Genomic DNA, 22,001 nt, shown 5'->3' on the forward strand with positions numbered 1-22,001 from the left:
CATCAGAGCCTTCCTCAAAGCAGGCTACTCCATGGATTGATTTTCAGGACTGTGAACTCCCATTAAGACAGTCAGTTTGATACACATCTACTGCAAAAATCAACTTCAAGATGGTTTTTTGTTTTGGCAGTGTCACCCTGAAAACTCTTAATATAGAAATATATTGTTGACAGGTTTTGACGTCAAAAATGATGGAGAAATGGAGCTGAAGTGTTTCACGTTGCTTCATACTCAAGCCATGGTAAAGAAGATGCCACCTCACTGATAATCTTGTGAATATAGAAATTAGAAAGAGAAACCCTTTGTCTTCCATAATGGTTGACATTCATAATCTCTTTCTGAATTCAAACCATTGCCTTTGGCATACTTTGTGACCAAAGTTTTCACTGAAATAAATCATAACCCATCATCCTGTATGGATACCAACCCTCATATGAACTCTAAATTACACAGGTGGTACAAAAATCACTCTCGGCTACTTTCATTCCCTAAACATAAATCTGAAATAATCATTACAGCAAAAACAGCAAAGTGACTAGTGCCCACAAGAAAATACATGACCTGAAAACATAAATGAAAATGTTGTCTAAGTGCACTATCAACAGCAGACCTCTCCATGTCCATGCACATCACACAGGATACAACAATATCTAGGTTCTTTCAATTTTCCTTTCCTTCTTCCTTTCCCTAACTGTAACTCTACTGTAACTCTAACACCACTATCCACCCCAATAATAAAACATAGGATATTAAGTCTGAACACAGTCCTGAACACTGCTCACAGGCAATGAGAGTTGGGACTGAGGATTTGGTGTTCACCTGAGACCCAGCAGCCTTGCACACTCAGTCCAACCCCATCCCAATCTGCAAAGCCCCTGACACAGGGGTTCATACGAAAACATGCCTCCACTGCCTTCCAAGACAGGACCTCACTTTAGCCATACTGCTCTCTCTCCACTGGTGAGCAGAGCTCTCCTATCCTTCTACCTTTCCTGTGCCAAAAGGTAAGCATCCGTGTGCAGCTGACTGAAAAACTACTTCCCTAAAGGATATTGCATGAGGTCTTCCATTCAGGCATCCTCCTCTCTTCTCTAAATTAACCCTGTTTCTTACCCTACTAACAGGTGCATAGAGGTGCAGAGCCTTAAGCAACACTCCAGGTGTCTGGATTGAGGTGACTTGCATCTGATTCCCTAATGAGTACCCAGTTTCAGAATTTCTATGCTGAGTACCCATTTTTCACAATTTAAAGTAATGCAGGCAACAGAGTTACACATGTAAAATGTTTAGGGAATTTTCTAGACATACATACATCAGTGAGTCATGAAACATTGCTCATGCTGATAGCAAAAACATATCTAAAATCTGAGGGAATAAGGAAAGTAATGATGTTTTGCATAATGCAGGAGGCTTGCGTGCCTTGCTAGGAATAAAGTATGCAGCACTTAAAATTCATGTCTCATCTTCTGACCAGTCTTATTTTGAGTATGGGTCTGAAGTTGACTTTCTCTTCCAGTTCCTCTCCCTCTCCAATACCAAAAAAGCCCAGCGAGATGAACTCTTCTCCGTCATCAGCTATGAGGTACCAAATTTGTTATGGCAACAGCTAATCAGAGCCCTTTTTATCATACTGGTATGAATCCTAAAAAGGCCTTGATAGGACCACTGTATAGAATATCTGTCCTGGAAGAAGTCTATACTGTATGAACATGGCTGGGATAGTTTAATGAAGCTAGCTATCTGACATGTCATGCATGTCTAGTCTGGGAAGATCAGAAAAGCTACCAGAATGTGGTAGCCATGGCCCCAGCAGCTGATTGAAAGAAGGGGGCTCTCTTCACTGAGATCCTGCGCAAAGCAACATTCAGTGTGTTACAAGGGGCAAATCAGACTTCAAAATATTTTTCTGAAAGTTTTTTAAAATGATTGAAACATTTTAAATACGAACTCCTAAACTGACTTTTTTCTTTCAGTGGGCATTTTGCCCTCTCCTATCTTACAGAGGTTTGATCCAGTTCCACTGGAGACTACTGATGAAACAACTGGAAACATATGACTAAATGCAGTGGACACTGGATTACAACTTCATTCGCAGTCATTAACACACTATCCAGTAACTGGATAATTGGATAACTGCAAGTACAACTTCCCTCTTGCTGAGAAGTTAACCCATCATTTCAAGGATGTCTCAGTGATCTTCTCTATTATCTCATATTGCCATATCTGTGCATAATACTTCATACTATTTGCAGCTGCCAAGAAGGTTTCATGCCATCCTGCTGAAAATGTCCACTTTACTCATACATGAACTTGTCAGTTGCTAACTGAACTCTGATGAGTACAGAACATTACAGCAAGTTCTTCAGCAAAGCAGTAGTTAGTGAGCACACCAAGCCTGTCCTTTCCTATAAACAACTTTTGCTTAGTTTATTTTCAGACACACAGCTGTCAGATCCCCAAATACTTCAAAAAGCATCTGAAAGTCTGGGTTGGACACTGCTGGTGACAGCTCAGTTTCCCAGTCATAACACAGAATAAATCTGTTCTACAAGCATAAAACCTTCCTCTTAGGCCAAATCAAGACTAGGTAGCAAATACATGCAGCAGCTGGGATCAGACAGTCCATACACTCCTACTAGAACTAGGAAACACACCCTTTCAAACATGCTGTAAACAGCGTACAAGGCATAAAAAATAAAAAAAAATTACTAACTTTTCTAATAGCAAAAAAAAAAAAGGAAAAATAAGGCAATTGCATATTTCAAGCACCAGTCAAGTTGTCCAGTGTACTTCTGGAAAACATGTTTATTAAAATGAAAAGAGTAAGATAGGACAGGACCAGAGAGGGTCCCTTTCCAAAGGGAAACGTGGAAAAAATAATTCAACTGATGCAATTACTGGGGAATTGTTAGAGGTTATTTACACCAAGGAAAGCAATGTTTTTCTGGCTCAGGCCTGTGGCCCCAGCAGCATTTCTCAGCATCTAGCACACCCAGGCAATGTTTGTGTCATGGGACTTACCCAGCGTCATGCAACTGCATTTTTGGTCCCTTACCAAGATGATGGGTGACTCTTAAAATGCCACCCTCCGAATGCAGTAGTAACCGTCATGCTGACTCCGTACAACTGTGGGAGATGCTCCTAAGGAAAGTTAAAAGGTCATCTGCGTAGCTAATGGTTTAAATGTTATGTGCACTATGTTGATGTAATGCCAGGAACTATGATGTTAAAGCATTCACCATATTCTGCAAGCTGATTGATACCAGTACAAATTTGATAATTCTGACAGTTTAGATTACATTAACACAAACTGCAAACAAAGAGCAGCCAGCGAGGTACACGGAGGGAGGGAAGGCAGCAAGGCACACAGTCCTTATCAGAGCACTGAGAAAAGAATCAGGAAAAAAAACCTTTGGATGATCTGCATCTGTGTCTATCTATCCCTTTGAAATACTGGAATGTGTTTCTTTACCACAGAGGGGGAAGTTAATGGAGAGGTAGTGACTGGATGGTAATAACCTGAAGTGATGTATGTTCAGGTGGGGGTGGTGAGTCACAACTCCCTCGAGCAGGAGCATTTAGTCTATAAGGAACATAAATAACATACTTGGAAAACTGCAAATGGCAGGTTGTAGCCTTGTTTTATTTGGCTGTCCTAACTTCAACTGGGGTTCAATAGTTCCAATTTTTCAATTTCAGACCATTAGAGAGGAGAAGAAGAAAAGGAGGTTGTAATTTTTTTGTTTTGACTACCTCATGATCTTTTCAGCACATAAAGGTCACCTACAGCAGATATCAATAATCACATTCTTTACAGTTTCCTTAAAGTTCATCATTTTAGTTAACCACTTCACAGGTTACTAAACCAAACCAAATTACTGCTCAGCAAGAGTGAATTGGTGCCTTTCCTATATAATTTTATGTGTTCCCTCTGAGTCTTCTCTGCCTCAAGGCATTCAAGCATTTGGAACAAGGTTTTGAGACATGAACTGACTGCAAAGGGCTAGAATTATCTGGAAGTTTCAAAAGTACAATTTTAGATAGATTTCTCCTGGAATGGTTAAACATGGCACACACACCCTTTTTATTTGAAAGAGAAAATTCTGGGAGTCAAAATGCTGTAACTGGTCTCTTTGAATGACTTGGGGTGGAAATTTATCCCACATTTTCAGCAGTACATTTGAATTCAGGATATTGGTCAGAACTAGCACCTAATTCCTGAAGGCAATATGGGTTTACAACTCTGACTGATATCCCTCAGAGCTGCAGGGTCTCACAACCTTTATTAGGCAGCCACATGAAATTACAGACCACTTTTCAAAATGCAGTCCACCACCTCTTTGAGCCTTTCTCATGGAAAACGCAGACACCACATCCATATCCATTTACTGTACTTAACAAGAAGAGTAATGAAGGTTTGAGTAAGATTTTTTTAAAATGGGAAATGTTACAGAAATCTCTTTATTAGTTTGCTTTCACAAAGTCTCTGTTTTTTTCCAAGGACTTAAAGAAGGTGATTTTCAGAAAAAAATACATACCGTCTAGGATTCTTGGCATTGATTTGATTTGACTTTTTAACTTATATGCTTACAATTTAAAGACACTGTGTTTCCATATATGAGAGAAGATTAGCACATACATCACTTGAGGTGCATGTTCTAAGACAGCCCAGAACACCCATAAAAATAAATGCAGATACAACTGTTTACTTCCGAGTGGCAACAGCCATGCAACACCAGTTTCTCACTCAAATTATTACCCTGTTCTTGCTGGAACTACAATGAATTTCTGAATTTCAGGTGTGTCTTTAATAACTTCCTTATCACTGTTTCTTAAGCTTCAGCAAATAGGAAGTTGCAAATAAAACACAGGGTTTTAGGCTTCCACATAGCATGTCTGTAACAGAAAGCAGACAGAAAAATGGTGCTCCAGCATCTACAGTGGGGGGAAAGTACTTGCCCTCCCTCTCAGCACTTGATGAAAGCTAGCAATGTCTCTTGTGGTTACTGTTTTCTTGGCTAGAGTAGAGGTTTATAGTAGATCTACTGCTTGATCTGAACATTAAAATTTCACATTTCTCCAGTACTGAATGAACTAGAGCTTATACTTCTTTCTGGGAATGAGGAAATCCCCAAATATTCAACCCTACTTAAATATGTATTACTCATGACTGCCTATGAAATAGAAGACTTGCCAGTTCCAGCTTCAACAGTAGTTGTGTGAGTGTGTATGTGGAAATTACGTTTCCTATCAATCAGGAATCAATTGAGATCTTACACATTTCAATGAATCTAATTTTTGTGCAGTGAAAATCTATCTTTTGAATAACATGAACTTTTGTCCACCTAAATTTGTAATTCAGTTGGTCTCACAACAAAGACATTTTCCATCTCTATTTCACAGAGTGTAAGCTAATACTAGTATGTTAAAATATTTTCTTCGAGAATCCAGTGCCTGCAAACACATTGCTGATTATTTGTACAGGTATTATGCCCTGGATAGTAGGGAAACAAGATTTGTATTTGCACCCATTTTGAACTTTTTTTAAAAATAGGTAAATACATCAGTTAAAACTCTATTCATTCTGTATTTTTGAATGTCTAGAGGTCTTTTACCATGTAGAAACTTAATAAAATGCATGTTCATAAATGCCGCTTATAAATATAACCACTACAGTTCATTTAGAATATTGGTAATTTCAATGAGTGAAATGAATAAATATTAAGCTAGTGTGGGGTTTTTATGTCACTTTAGGTAGACTGAAATCTTGGAAACCGAGTACCACCATAGCTCTGATGATTTTCGTTTTCAGTTTGGTAACTATTAGGTGAGCACTACATTGAAAAATTAATTTTAAAATGCCAATGTGGATAAAATAATAAAGGATATTAAAGGAATTACAATAAAGAGTAAACATACTAAAACTGCACAGTGAAACTGTGCATTTTGCTAGAGTCTTAATATGCCACGAGATTAAAGCAGTTCCTCAGTTAATGGTAAGCTTCCCTTGTTTAAGCTGCTCTTAATGTTCCAGCAACATTGCATTGATGATTCACCCATAATTACGTATCTGTTAGTCATGACACAAAAATATTGTTGTACTTATTTGGACCCAATGGCAAACAATTTTAATTGTGCAGTACATTTTTTATTGTACTGGTTCTTTATCAGGGCTATTTTAACACACAAGCTACATTTTCATATTCAGCTGCAGCTATTACAGCTTAGCCTGTGGTTATACATTTCACCAAATAAAAGAACTCCCACAGACTTACTGTGTGGATATCTTCTGTAGAGTACATTATGGGAACTCAATCTGTATGAGATCACTTTATTAGTGTCTGTGAGTTCACACTTCAGTAATAATAGTCACAAAACTGCAAACATGAAACAAACTTCCCTTGGGTATTCGGAAACACTAGGGGGAAGCGGCATTCCAGTGATATCATGAACTCCACATCTTTCTAAAGGGTGGCCAGATAACACTGTAGCAAGTCTTCTTCTAGATGATGTCTCTTGTCTTGGCTTAATATTTCCTAGGCTAAATTTCTCATTCATGTTCCTATGATGTTGGACACTGAAATAAAATAAATTCTTCCAGATCTGATGAAAAACATTCTGAGAGGGAACAAGTGGGGAAACAGAATGCTTTCTAAGATCAACCTCAGACTAAATAACATGGAGAAACAGTTCAAGCCTATTGCTGTGAGCAGAAACTCATCCACTTTACCACTGTCCTGCTAACAGTCAAAAGTACCAAGTGCCGCTGATACAGAAGACTTAAAAAAAAATCTCATCTTCACCCAGAGTGGTCCACACTGAAAAAGAAAAGCAGTATATGTACCAGTTCAAAGCCCTTGACTTTGCCTGTGACCTTGTAAAGGTTATAGGTGAGGCTTGAGCTCATTCTTAAACACCTTCTTCTGAGGTGTTTCTTATGATGTCTAATCTAAAACTTTCAAACTGATCCATCTTGATCCACTAACTCCCTTCCCATTTTCCCACAGAAAAATAAAACTGTTTTCTGATCCTGCTGAAGCATATTTAGGCCTTAAAAGTTGTATTATTTTGGTAACATTCACCTGCTTCTGACTTTTCACAAGTTGTCCACCTTTCCCCAGGTGCTATTCTGCAGAGCAGGGCTGTTCACAGTAAAGGCAGCCATGGCCCAGAGTGACAGCTGTCCTGATGATACGTTTCCATCCTCTTTTGCTCTTCATCAGCAGCTCTTAGCCACATGCTCATCCACAAGAATGGACATGGTAGTCAGCTGAGCCTGGAGAAGGACATATTTTTTTTTGTCTAGCTGTATACTTTAGATCAGTGCCAGCCCACAGAGAGTTCACCTCTATTTCCTCTGCAGTGGTGTACCTGGCTGGAGATTACTATTTTCCTACATAGAAAGCAGCCTCCTGAATTCAACATGCTCTAGTGACAAACTTTTCAAGATAAACACTTTTAAGTTATACTTTATCACAGTTTGAGTCCTAGGTTTTTTTCTCGAATGGTACAGCTATAGTCCAAACAGTCTCTCTCTCTGCTCTCTCTACGCTCCCAGTTTGAAACACCCAGAATTAATCTCATGCAAGCCTCGCACTATTTTTTTTTGAAAAGCAGTTCTGAAATCAGCTATCCGTTCTCCTTCACACTGATTTTGAAGCAGTTAACACACATTTCATACATGGATTAACAAGGTAGGGCATGAGGAAAAAGGGTATCTCCTACTCAGGGCTGCTGCGTTGCCGTGCACATCCTGGTGTTTACAGCTCCAAGCAGGCTGCTGGCCAGCCATAGATCCAGCAGTAAAATGATCCAGGTACTGTACTTCTGACTTTTGCAAACTATGAGCAGTGGGGGAGACTGCGCAAGTGCAGGACCTTTGCCTTACTGAACACCAGCCTGTGTGCTGCTCCACAACCTTTCACCTACTTTGGCTATTTTGGCCACGCCAGGAGACCTCAGCAGCTCGGCAGCTCAGCTCCTGCGTCGGGTGACAGAAAGATGAGAACAGGAAGATATGACCCTTGTTTGTAATGCTATTTCTGTCTCTCTTTTTCCAAGCAGAGTGCCATATAAATACTTAGAAAACAGAAGTGTTAGTAGATCAAAATATCAATCCAGTTGCATAAATACAGACCCACCTGCAGGTGGAGGGTGTGCACTTTGCCCAAGTTACCACTGGAAATTTCACAAAGTTCTGTGAATACAGCTCATGCCCTTCCGTCATCAGACCATTCCTAGGGCTTACCTTTAAAACTTTGTAGCACTACCATTGATTTCCATCCTGACTTTACTGCTACTCCTGAGTCATCGTTTACCCTTTGTTACAAAAGACAAGTTAGAAATTGTCCCTAGTAGAAAATGTTAGTTACGTTTTTCAAGGGAAAAAACTCCAATAACCTTGCCTGTTCACCTGTTCACCAAACCACCCCTCCTAACCGTTTCAACCTAGTCTAAATAGATAATCAAACCTCCTACAAACTGGGTACAAACTGGCAGATGGTTTAAGGAGGAGATATTCAAATTTTAGTCCACACTGAGGAAAAGGCAGGGGAAACTGAGCCAAGACTCATTCTATTAGAGAGCAGCAACCCCACCAGTTGTCGTCACACATACTCTGGCTGGTCAGGACAGGGCACCCACCCCAGCACAGCACATTGCATCACCAGCCCTTGTCGGCAGGTGGATTAGGAAGAAGAGCCTTAAATTTGTGTCCCCATAGAGAATAAGATAGGGCAAAATAAGCCAAGACACTACTAGACATCAGCAACTGTGGCCTGGTGAGCCAGGATATAGCTCTGACCTAAGTACAGCACATTGTGTCTCTGCAGTGGCGAGGACATAAGGAACATTGAGAAGAGATACAGCTAATTGAGATGGATAGCAACTAGGAGATAAATGGACAGGGATCCTGCTTTCATTCATTCAAACTCTCCTGGACCCAGCTGTTGTGCCAAAAAAGCAGTTCTGTTTTCCTAAGGAGAGTTGGCAAAACATTACTGTGATTGAGCAGCTGAAAGCATTGTTACTGCCTTTCCAAAACTTGCCCCAAGGCAGTTCAGAAGAGGAAAGTTAAAATATTAAAGCAGCAGAAATGAGACAACATCTGATGGATGCTGCAGTTCAAAATCTGGAACTCTCCTTCACCATCAAAATGCTGTTCTCCAGCACCTGCACTTACAACTGTCACATGCTCTGGAGCTTCTGGAAGACGGGGAAAATGGTGTGGGGAAAGGAAATAAAGTGAGAACAAACAGTACTACAAACAGGATAGATGGTGGGGTCATTTGAAGTGGTTACAACTTTCACAACCTAGTCTTCTTCACATGCGGCTTGGCTCACTGTGAATCCTGATATACTGTTACCTTTGCACCTAAAACTTAGCTGTCTTGCCCAGTATTCAGGAGGACATCCTTAACAATTATTTCCCAGATGTATCATTTATATTTACAGAAATGGCAAGTTATGTTGTTCAGAACCTACTGCAACACATAACCCATCATAAAAAGAATGAGAAGCAAATTTGCATTATGAAGCAGATATGCTTCTTCCAGAAGCTTGCTTAAATTGTTAGTTGTTGAGCTGCTGCTATGTAAAATTCTTGTTTTCATTTGAAAAGCTTCCAAGTTTGGAGTAACTGGAGCCTTGCCCTTTTAATAATTGAGGAACGCAAACCACTTCCTGTATTTTCTGCAACTCCAATTGTCTTGTTTGTTCAGAGGTAAACTGAATATCTGAGATTTTTGTTCATCCTTTATGGCATATAACTACCAGGAAAACTACAAAAAGACAAACTACTGTAAAGAAAATGAATGTAAAGGACAGGAATTATTACCAGTAGACTTTATCCCTATTCATAACAAGTTACTTATATTAAGCAGAGTCAGCACACCATCAGATTAAAATAAATTATCTCAACAGGAACAGAAATAATGACCTTATAAACTAGAATAACTGCCTTGTGAGGAGAACATCGTTGATTCAGATTTTATTGCTAAGCATTAATCTCAAGATTCCTGCTTGCCATTGACTAGCAGCTTCAGGAAGAACATGAAACAAAACAGAAGCTGTCCTACGCATGCTCCATAATTTAAACAAATTTGTGTGCTAGTTCTACTTCTGTGAATCATCTGCAACTTGCAGGCAAAGTTAAAAGAGTCAAAAGCAAACCCAGCGTCTATTTCCAAATTTTCAACTTCTGGCAAGCACACAAAAAAGTCAAAATGGTTACATTTGTTATTATTAAGATTTTGTTTCATTTTGATTCATTTCTGCCAACATTCAATCCCTGTGGTAAAATACAGCCAGTGGAACAGTAACAGAGTAATTCTCCCAATAAAATAAGAAAACAGGGAGCAATAAAGTAATAATACAGAAAGTATAGTTGAAGTTGAACTATAAGCAGATATAATGACTAGGAAGGCAAAAATGAGATAAAGCTAAAAAAAAAATTTAATGATGAGTTAAAGTGTTTCCCTAACTAAACTATGTTATATGGATTTCTGGTTAGGCATGCATATTCCTTCCTATGAGAAAAAATACACATATTTGCATGTGTGTAGAAACATACGCATATAAAAAATGGCCCAAGTTGTATACAAATATTAAGGAATATTCTTTTGTATTGGTGCTTTACTGCCACATGCTTCTGCTGTTACTGACCAAGATTTGGAATGTCAGGAAGTCCTTTGCTGATACTGACTCCACACTCCACACTTCACTTTAGTGAAGTGGATTTGGACTTGGGAACCAAGGCCAGGCAGCACCGGAGATCAAAGTTCCCCTCCACAGAGGACGAAAGGTGTGCTGGCTTTCCCCAGCTCAGCTTGAAAACAAGCTGTTCAGTCAGCCACCGCCTGGGTCAGCTGCAGACAGTAAAAGAAAAGGGTCACACAGCGATGTGGGACCATTGCGTCACCGAAGCAGCGTCTCCAGATCTCTGGTCGCGATTAATCGGGGTCACCAATGACCTACTTGTCAAGCAGCCCGAACCCCGTGGCTAGGATCTAATTTTGCTCCTTCTGCACCTCCACATACCCTCTGCGCGCACCCTGGCCTTTGGGGAACTTCACCGCTAGCACCCCGGCAATGACCGCCGTTAGAACGCTTCCTTTCGGTTAACCAACACCGCACCACCGCTCCTCTTAGCGCCGCGCCAACTCCCCCCAGCGCCAGGACCCCAGCCCCCATTGGCTTCCTCCAAGCTGCACCCCCCCCAGCAGCCAATGATGCACGGGGTACGAGCGGCGCTCTCAGGTCCTGGCAAGCCCGCCCGCGGCTGACATTGCCAGTCCCGACCCGGTAAACAAGGTCACCGGGGGCGGCACCGGGTCCCACGCTGGCTCCCCCGCGGCCTCCCCGGCCAGCTGGCGGCGGCGGAAGGGGGGGGGGGAACGACAGGGGGACAGAGCGGGGGGGAGTGTGTGTGTGTGTGTGTGTGTGTGTGAAAAACCGGTGAGTCCCGCCAAGGGCCGTCACGAGCCGTTCCGCACGGGGAATGTTCCCTTTGGGGCGGGCGGGGGTGAGGGGGCGTGTCCTACGGAGTCCCGCCCCTCGGGGGCTGTAAATAGAGGCGGCACGTGAAGCCACCAGGCAGAGGTGTGGGAGCAGTGGGAGTTCTGCTGCCATCCACTAGACTGAGCACCCATCAACCGGATAAACAGCGACCGACCGCTTATCGGACACCCACCCACCCGCCGACTGACAGCCCGACCGACCGACCGACCGACCGACCGCTTATCGGACACCCACCCCCACCACTGACTGACTAACCGACCGACCGGCCAGCCACTTATCGGACACCCACCCGCTGACCGCTCGACCGACAGGCTGACTGACTGACTGACAGAGCCACCTCCCCGGAGCGATGAAGGCCGCCCGGATCGCCCTGCGCACCGCCGTTCCCCTGGCCGGGACCAGCGGTGTCAACAGCAGCCGCGCAGTGCCGCGGGAAGTGGAGCAGTTTTCCCGCTTCTCACCATCCCCGCTCTCCATCAAGCAGTTGCTGGACTTCGGTGAGAGGCGGAACGAGCCGGGTTGGGTCGGGGGCGCGTTTACCAGCCCAGCGCCGGGCGCAGGGAGGGGAGTGGCAGGACCGAGTCCCGCTGAGGACCTGCCGGCATCGGGGGAGGTGGCGGCGGGGCGGGAGGGCTCCTGAAGCACCGGCTGGCCCGTTGCTGGGCGATGGTGAGCTGTGACTGCCAGGGTCAAAGCTGGCTACAGCTACAGCTCTGTTTTCGGTGGTGTTAATGGGATGGGAGGAGGAGGGAGGGGGACCAAGAGTTCATTAGCTAAGGGGTGTTTTCGTGTTCAGTGGTACACGTTATCAGGGAGGGAGGTGTCATTAGCCTTGTCTTGCTGGCGTGAACAAGCTGTACCCAGGTCTGATTACTGCTTTGGCAGCTGTGAGGTCTGTGCTCGCATGACATTTTCAGACGTCACCCTGAAGAAGCCCTTGTTTACAAAGCCTGGGGTGCCTTTTCTAGAGGATTAAAAATAAGTCCTGTGTCTAAATGGGAAATGTACACAGATTGATGTCTTGCTGTCATGCGAATAACGCTTGGCACAAACATAAATGCATGCTTAGGAGAGCTGGCCAGTAACAGTATGATGACTGCAGAGGAATTTAGTCCTGAACTCTGTGGAAAGACAACGTTTTGTAGTTGCATCTAAAAACTTTTAAACTTTTCTTTTTTTTAAAATTCTTACTATTTTGGATTTATTCATAGGCTCAACTAATGGGTGTGAGAGAACTTCTTTTGCATTTTTGCGACAAGAACTCCCTGTGAGGTTTGCAAACATACTGAGAGAAATCGATCTTCTTCCTGATAAATTACTAAGCACTCCATCAGTACAATTAGTAAAAAGCTGGTAAGTAAGAGCCACTTGAATTCAGCCTGTAAAATAACATAGCTTGGGGAATTTTGTTGTCATAGACTTTTTTGAAGAGTAGAAGACAATAACAAAATACACTAGAAATGCAGTTCCTTCATCCAAGGTGAATTGCTAACTTGCATATTGTCCTTTTCTGGCATAGTAAAATTAACTTGAAAATTAGGTTGGTAGACTGTTATTTTGAATAGTTCTTCTTTTTTAAAGCTAGTGGCTTGTAATAGCTGGTAGAGCAAATCTCATTTCTTGCCATTAAAGAAGGGAGAGAAGGAAAGGTGTTCTGTTTTCCCATAGCATTATAGACCCTCAGAGCTAAATAAAAATGGGAAAGCAGGCTGTATACATGTTTGGTTCTCTCACTGATGGAATTACTAACAGAACTTCCATTTCATAGCATAGTGCCTTTGCCTGTGCAGGAGGTGTTTGGAATAGAGTGCTGTTGACGCAGTGGTTGAAGCTGATTCAACCTTGCTTTACTGGCATAAAGGACAAAAGTATTAGAGTGAGATCTAATGCTTTGCAGCATGCGTCAAGGCTGTCAGATGTTAGCACATGAGGCTCAAGTACTTAGCGTGTGCCAAAGCTGATCAGATTTGTGAAAAAAAAAAAAATATATATAAATACTTGGCTTAGGTGGTTTCTGGTCCATGTTGTCATTTGGATCTTCTTTTGAAACACTTTCCTTCTCAAGAACTGTGAGGGGATCCTGCATACCTAAAGTGACGGTTTAGATTCCTGTGAGTAGCAGGCACAAGAAGGGACTTTTGAAACTTCTAGGGTTCAGGCAGTCATGAATTGTTCAGCTGTGATTCCATACTTGGATGGAACTTTGATACTTCGAAGGTACTTGAAACTTCAAGGTGCCTTGTTAAGAGCAACAATTTGGACAAGACAAAAAGTCCCTACACTAATAAAAATCAAAGTAATAGCATATGTTTCTTGTGTTCTTTTTTTAATAGGTATATGCAAAGCCTAAGGGAGCTGATCGAGTTCCATCACAAAAACCCAGATGACCAAAAAGTCCTATCTGAGTAAGCTTTTCATTTGTTTCTTTGAATTGTTGATCTTGCATTCCACTTTTCACAGTGTAGTCAGTTTAGATCTAGACAGCTGTCATGACCTGAGTTTGATAATCTATCAGGAAGTGCTAGATAGAACAAGCTGGTTTAAATTTGTGATAATTTCCAGCAGTATTGTAAACAAGTATGACCCATTGCAGCTTCATTTCAAGGGCATACTGCTTCTTGAGCTGCCATGACAGAGAAGTATCAACAAAGGTATCTGATGTCACATCTCTGCTGCTTAGCAAGACATCAGCTAGGATTTTATCCCTTTTCTCACATTCTCCTCTGCTTAAACTATTATCAGTAGTAAACAGGGAGTGAATTTGACATGACTAATGAGAACGCATTTTGCATGAAAAAATATTAAACTCTTACGGGTTAGGTCAGCAATGAATTACTTCCAAAATAATGAAAAAAATAGACTGTATTCTAATATTAAGGTAGTTATGCACTTACCTGTGCTGCTGCTGGATTAGATAATGACATTGTACAAATCTTGCCTCCATGTAGTCCTAGAATGATGTTCTAAAAAGATCTCTTTTTGACATAGATTTATAGATACATTAATTAGAGTCCGAAACAGACATCATGATGTGGTTCCTACAATGGCACAAGGAGTCATTGAATACAAAGATACTTTTAAAGTTGATCCTGTCACCAATCAAAACATCCAGTATTTTTTGGATCGTTTTTACATGAGCCGTATTTCCACTCGGATGCTAATGAACCAACACAGTAAGTAGAAATTTTTACCTGAGGAAGTCTTCACCCTAATGAGAAACATATTAATGTAAACATTTCTTAAAACTGTTGATCTGCTGCAGGTGATTTTGTGGGACAATAAAAAGTTAGGAACTGAATTTATGACTGAAGTAATGGGAAAGTCTTTAGTCTAGGAAACAAGTTAACCGTAATGTACTTTGTGTAATATGTAGGCACCTCATTCTTTACATATGAAAAGCCTTTAGATATTGAACTACAGAAAAATCAACCATGTTTGGTGGTAGTAGATAACATTTTTGGCTCACAAAAGGCATAAACAACACTCATTATCTTATGTGATCATATGTTGTGATAACACTGTATTAGTCTAAATTTAAGGCTTCTTTTTTTTTTTTAATAACACAGTATTGTTTTAATCTCAAACAGCCCTTCTTTTTGACGATAAATCCGGCTCAGGGCACCCAAGGCACATTGGAAGTATTGATCCTTGCTGTGATGTTGTTGAAGTAGTGAATGGTACGTATTCTAAGATCCTTAATATTTCTCTTCATGATCAGTATTTATATCTGATTGCAAGCAGTTCAGGTAACCAATATGTGTTGTAAAGGATGTGGACTGTTTTTTATTGGAGCAGGTGAAAGCAGTCTATCAAAACACAAGCTTTTATAGGATAGAATTTAAAATACAAAGTAGCCATAAAAATGTGTTGGAATAAGGCCTAGCAAGTGACAGATGAGGTAGGACTTATCTGTGGTGTTGAGATTGGCATCACCTACTGATATATAACAGATGCATCTGTTAAGAGTTATCAATTTGTACTGAGGATTTGCCCGTGCTGCCCATGTGTTCTAAATTTTTAATGCACACCGTGGTTGCAATGTTATCAGTCCTTTGAGACACAGGCATAGAGGCCGTAACATCTTAGCAGCTAATGCAGTTTAAAAAATCATACTTTGTCATGTATTAAAATGAGTTTCTACAGTGTTTGATACTATACTTGACATCTTTATTTAAATATTTCAGATGCTTATGAAAGTGCCAAGATGTTGTGTGACCAGTATTACTTAACATGTCCAGAACTGAAGCTTAATCAAGTCAATGGTAAGAAGAGAGCTTTTATGTCTGTTCTCCTATCAGTAGCCAAACCACTGCTTTTGTTAAATCGAACGGCTCTTATTTTTATAGCTATAATGGATCATACCAGTCGATCTGTCATGGGCTAGTTCCTCTTCATACTCTCATACAGGCATCTCATTTAATCTTCTGTGTTGAAACTCAAATGTGATAGTATCTTAAATACTAGATTTCTTGAGTTAGTATTTATGAATTTGAGAGAAGTAAGACTAACCTGTAGTTAAAGTAAGTTGTTAGAGAGTAGCTTTGTAGCTGGAGTGAGAAAGTGAGGCTACTGACTGAAATGCTGGTTCTCATCCAGCCTGCCTGCATACATCTAATCTCAGCTGTTCTGCTTAACCTTTGAAATCCCCTGCGTATAAAAGGGAGTTAATACTTGATTTATTTTTTTTTTCCAGTTTATTTGAAAAGAAAGTCTTAAGCAAGTGGCAATTCAGCCTAAATACTGTTCTGAGTTGTCTGCTCATTTGTGTGGACAGGGAACAAAATTGAAGCCTATTTATCTTGCTTGTTTTGGCATACAACTTGTATCCAAGTCTAGCATACAAAACTTGGATACAATACAGAAAAATTCCATCACCCTTTTAAGTCTTGCTTGTATGTTTCCCTTTCTCTAGGAAAACACCCAGGAGAACCAATTAACATTGTATATGTTCCATCTCATCTTTTTCACATGCTTTTTGAACTCTTTAAGGTATGCTGGTATAAACTATTTCTTCCCCTAGTAGTCTTGAGCTGGAGAATTAATGCTTAATCTTTAGCTAGATCTGAATGAAGTAAAGCTTTGCATGGGACAATGAGTTTTCTAAAAATTTTTTATTTGGGGAATAACTTTGACAATTGAGAAAGAAATGATTTCAGTTTGTAGGAGAGTATTTGAATGCTTTCTTGTGATGGTAAATGGGATGGGGTAAGGGAGAGACAGTAAAAGTGGGACATGAAGTTGTGACCACTGCTGCTCACCAGCATTTAGAGATTAAATCTCTAAATCTGCAGATTTGCCCTTGTGCCTTTTTGGTTGAGTGGGTGATGTATCTTGAAGTAGTGAATGGGCCTCAATTAATGTGGGGTCAACATGGGGTGCAGAATTCTGGCAGCCAGCCTATAGCAACTTCTGAACTCTGCTCTTCAGAAACCTGGTGCCTTTTAAAGATACTATGTTATTTATTTTACGTTGGCTGAATTATGTTGGGCAAGATGAGTATGATCTTCCAGGCATAGAAGAGTTTGGCTATGCTTAGTTACTTCTGGTGTGGTATCTCCTCTCTTCTGTTCTGCTAAGTTGCTAAGTGTATTCCTTGGAAATTAGGCCCTGATAAGAATAGGGGGTAACTGTGCTCAGCCTATGCATAACAATGGTATGATTTTAAGCGTATAGATTATCAACATTCTCTGATAATAGTGACCTTCTTCTCCATAGAATTCAATGAGGGCAACTGTTGAATTCCAAGAAGACAGTCCTTCTCTTTCTCCAGTTGAAGTGACAGTTGTTCTAGGACAAGAAGACCTGGCAATTAAGGTATTTTGTTGCCCTACTACCATATGTGTTTAATGTAATCTTTGATTGCATATGCTGCAGAAAATTCTATTAAAAGAACTTCCAGCATTTGACAACAGATCAAAGATAGTATGCATGAGCATTCTGGCCATACCCTCCATTTAGTGCAATTAGCTAAATGAAAAATAACATGCTACAAAACCAAATGTTTGCATTTGTTACTATTGGAAAGGTTTGTTTAAATAACAGCATTTTATATACCATTCTTGGTATATGATTGTAGTTAATTTTACTCTCTCCTAAATCAGATCTCAGACAGAGGAGGTGGTGTTCCAGTAAGGAAAATTGAGCAGCTGTTCAGCTACATGTATTCCACAGCACCAAGGCCGAGAATGGATGATGATCGAAATACCCCTCTTGTAAGATATTTTCAATATTCATGTTGCTAATAAGGCTGTTAAGTGTTGGACAGACTATTAGGTTAATGGATAATGAAATGCTATGTCCACCCTACTGCTCTCTGGAATATGCAGAGATTAATGGGCCTCATAAATACAAGTTAATGCTTTCTGAAACAGGTTTTTAATATCTAGCTTGGCGGACAAAAATGTGCTTTTAAAGGTATAAACAAAGAAGAGCATTCCAACTTGAGTCTAACCCTGTTCTTTTGTTGTACTCCAGTAACAATTTATTTGGTCTTCACTCCCACTTGCTCCTTGAACTTACAAGTTATGCTAGCTTTATGGAGGCCAGCACAACTGGAATAGGCTTAGAATGTTTTTTGTCTGATTAGCAAAAGGAGTTTGCTACTAGTAATCTACTACGAGTTTGCTACTAGTATTAGGAAAAATGGGGGAGGGATAATACAGAATGTAATGTGTAAAAGTGGGACATGTAGATAAACCCTCCCTCTTTCATGGAGATTTCTTGGGGCTTTTTTGATTGATTTTGTTTACGGTTTTTGTTTGATTGTTTTTTTTTCTTGTGGTTTTGGTTTTTAATGGTCAGTTTTAATATTCTGTATGAAATTGATTATATAATTATTTCCTCTTTTAAGAGGAAGTGAAAATGACTTTGTAATAGTTAAATCTCTGAAGGCTTTCACACTGTTTAAAAATAAATTGTCTTGTACTTTATTTTTAGGCTGGCTTTGGGTATGGCTTGCCAATTTCTCGTCTGTATGCTAAATACTTTCAAGGAGATCTAAATCTCTACTCAATATGTGGTTATGGAACAGATGCTATTATCTACTTGAAGGTATGTGTTTATTTTGGTTAAATAAACAATACACACCATTAATGCAGTGAGGTAACTACTCAGCATTTTGCGGTAGACAAGTTATCTGCTCATGAGTAGAAAAGTTCTCATTTTTATTAAGCAATGCCAGTGTACAGCAGTGTAACTGCTGTCTAGAATTAAAGAGGTCACTTGGCTTTAACTAGTCTACTTGAAAAACTATGAATGAGAGTCCCCTCAGTTTTTAGGCTGTATTTCATGAACCAGTATATAACAAATCTTAATACAAATTACTGGAGGAAAAGTAAAGTAACAGAAAGGTGTGAACAACAGATCTGATTTCTTTACTGTTATTTCTTTATATGGACATTCTGGTTGTCAGAGTAAACTAATCCTTAAAGAGTCTAGTACGTGGTCCTATTCAACATCTGCCACAGTGTGTATATGGGAAATCTTGAATACCTGGCATATAACATGCACTGTTGCTTTTATAAGTAATCTGGAAAAAATGACTACATATTCTTTTCAATTCTTTGTGCTTACTCATGGGAAAAACATGCTTTGAATTTCTTCTAGTAAACAAAAACCATAGTTCCCAACAAACTGAAGCAGTGCAAAAGGAAGAGAGAGTTCAGCAATATAAATGTTGCATTTCTATGTATGAGTTTCCCAATAGAGTATGATTATTATTCTAAAATATGGAAGTCGGGAAGGAACATATTTTAAAGTTTCTCCAGAGTTTTGTAAATCAAAGATCTCTTCCTCATCTTTCAGTACTATCTTGAAAACAGGTTACAGGGAAACTCTAAAGGCTTATAAATATGATTTGATGTTACTGCATTTGTCCTTATCCAAAGCAGACATATATGCTGAAACACAAACTACTGCATCTATTGTAGAAACATTTGTGTAAATAAGTTTTGTAGTGTCAGTGGCTTAATGAAACATAACTGCATGAATTTCTACCAAGTGGCACTATTGAGAGGTAGGCACAAAGTAACTTTTTTTCCTTCTTGATTTTTAGGCCCTATCAACAGACTCAGTAGAAAAACTGCCAGTTTTTAACAAATCATCTTCGAAGCGTTACCAGGCTACGTCAGAGGCGGATGACTGGTGTGTCCCAAGTAAAGACCCAAAGAATTTATCAAAACAGAGTGCAGCTATTTGAAGAGAAGTTGGTATCCAGGCACCTGAAGGGATCAAGCTGGCTTCTTAAAAAAGACTAATGTTTGGAAGTACTCATCTACTTCCAAACAAGTAAATTCTTCAGTTTTAGGACTGGCAGAAGATAAAGAAGATAAGGCTCTTACAGCCTAGGCTGTATGCTTTGAATGCGAAATCTTTCTGCAGCCTTCAGGCTGAGGAAAACAGGAGCATGTGTCTTTGAAGATCTGTGTATAGAGGAAAAACAGACTATATTTTTAACTATGATCAAAAACTTGATGTGGTAGAGGTGTGCAATTTTTCAAGTCCTTTTTAATGCTTGAATACTGATAAATGTCGGTTATGCTGGTGTATATTTTCCTCCTAGAATAGTTACCAGCAGTTCATCTTATAGAACTTCTCAGGTAGCCAACACCTATGCTTTAAAGATGTATTTATAACGTTTGGAAAGGCAAAGATCCACTTAACGTGGCAGTCTTGTAGCAACGTACAAACAGCATTCAAATACAGCCTGACTGGAAGGGGGGAGGGAGGAAGTGTTTTCCATGTATAATGAAGTCCTGTTTTTTTTAAAAAAAAAACCCAAACAAACATAATAGTTCTCATGTGATATCTAGCTCTGAGAGTTACATCACAGGAGATTTAAGTTAAGGTGTTCAGGGAAAACTAGCCATGTAAGTCTCCTGTGCATAAGATAACGAAGAAGGAAATGAGGATGATTTTGAAAAGTACTGGAAAGGAATGGAAAGCTACTTGGTTATAGCAGCTGTAAGTTTAGGCTACATCTGCACTCCAGAAAGCATGTGCCACGTAAGTCAGGTTTTTCTAAGAACTGAAGTCAGAGATGCAAGTTGAATGGAAAGGTTTTGGTGATCTGTGTTATGGAAGAACGATGTGGGAAATGGTGTGTTTAAAACACGGTCTTGTGGTTCCTTTTTGTCTTGCTGTTAGAAGTTCAGTGGCTCAGGACACTAAACTAAAATCTGCTTGTTGTATTTGTGGTCCAATACAAAATTGACACTAGCTCAAAGAAGTACATGGGGTTTCTACACCCTGAAAGCTGCAACGATTGGTGAAGGTCTGTTTGAAAGGTTTTCAGGACAGGTACTGTTGCATTAGAATTCTATTCTAAGAACTGTTCATTGCAGTAGAAAGAGCTTAGGAAAGAGAAGTTTTGAAAGGTGAACAGCACTGAAAACAACAAAATACTTCTCATGAACAGCAAAACAATGGGGAATTGTCATAGGAACAGTGCCAGTGGGAGAGAGCTATTGGGGAAATATTCCATTCTCAATAAGCTGCTTCATTTCCCATTTTCTTTGTGCATTTTCTCCCTTGTAACAATAGAAGTGAAACTATTGGACATTGTCAAACTGGCCAGTCAAAGTTTATCAGGGCTGTATAATATTACTTGAATTTTTTTTTACTAATTAGCATCTTACCTTAAGTGAATATGATACTTTTCAAGAAGCTGTAAGTACAGTACTTAAAGCATCCTGTTCAGTCAGGTGACAGTTTTTCTAAAACAGATTTGTATTTGTTGGACCGAAAACCACTCCATACTCTTATCTACTGTGAATACCAAATATTTTTAAAAGGAATGTTAAAGATTACCTTTAGAAGTATTGTTGATAACTACTGAAGTCATTACACTCAGTACTGCATCAAGGCCGTTTTTATCCCAGGGAATAAGCTGCAGTCACCAGAAATCACCAGATCATTTCTGAGCTCGGCTCAGTATATGAAATGGATGATAAAAATGAAATACCTTTGTCTAGAATATACGGGTGTGAAAAAGCTGCCTTAACTGCCATAGTATACCTGAGTATTTGAGTTGGAATCAAGGTCACAAAAAGATACCTAGGTAGTCATGGTTGTCAAGTAAACTCAAATTACACCTCTCTCTGCACCCTGTAATGCTTAAAACATGAGTTGAGATCTCATGGTATACTGTCTGTCTGTAGCATAGCTGCAGCTACTCCAGGTTGGTGCTGGAACATCTGCTTCAAAGCAGGTAAGGCACATGGGTGCTGTAAACACATCTGTAATGTTGCTTGCAGTGAAGTTGCAGAACACAATTCACAGTGCAGACAGAGGTGTGTATAGCACTTAAGAAACTCACATGGAATCTCTGGTATTAAAAATTTCTTAAGGGCTACCTACCCAAATACTACAGAACCTTTTTCAGCATTTACTGAATTTTTATTCCTGAAAGTACAGCTGTAGCCTTAAGCCTTTTACTTGGATGTAGATGTTGAAATAATTTTATAATAAAATCTTCTAAATGGTTT

The 22,001-nt window shown here is 40.0% G+C and overlaps 1 protein-coding gene across 1 annotated transcript; it reads left to right on the forward strand.

Annotated features, from left to right (window-relative positions):
• Nucleotides 1-11,780: 11,780 nt before the first annotated feature.
• Nucleotides 11,781-21,999, forward strand: PDK4 (pyruvate dehydrogenase kinase 4). The gene is made up of 11 exons (XM_062605121.1): nucleotides 11,781-12,014; nucleotides 12,729-12,870; nucleotides 13,851-13,922; nucleotides 14,506-14,690; nucleotides 15,105-15,194; nucleotides 15,702-15,779; nucleotides 16,430-16,506; nucleotides 17,233-17,331; nucleotides 17,619-17,729; nucleotides 18,454-18,567; nucleotides 19,571-21,999. The coding sequence occupies exons 1-11, from the start codon at nucleotides 11,867-11,869 to the stop codon at nucleotides 19,712-19,714; spliced, it is 1,260 nt and encodes a 419-aa protein (XP_062461105.1). The 5' UTR covers nucleotides 11,781-11,866; the 3' UTR covers nucleotides 19,715-21,999.
• The last annotated feature ends 2 nt before the right edge of the window (nucleotides 22,000-22,001 follow it).

Source organism: Pezoporus occidentalis, unplaced genomic scaffold (assembly GCF_034315485.1).
Source record: "Pezoporus occidentalis ecotype Australia unplaced genomic scaffold, CSIRO_AGI_Poc_V1 ctg9, whole genome shotgun sequence".
NCBI classification, from domain to species: domain Eukaryota; kingdom Metazoa; phylum Chordata; class Aves; order Psittaciformes; family Psittacidae; genus Pezoporus; species Pezoporus occidentalis.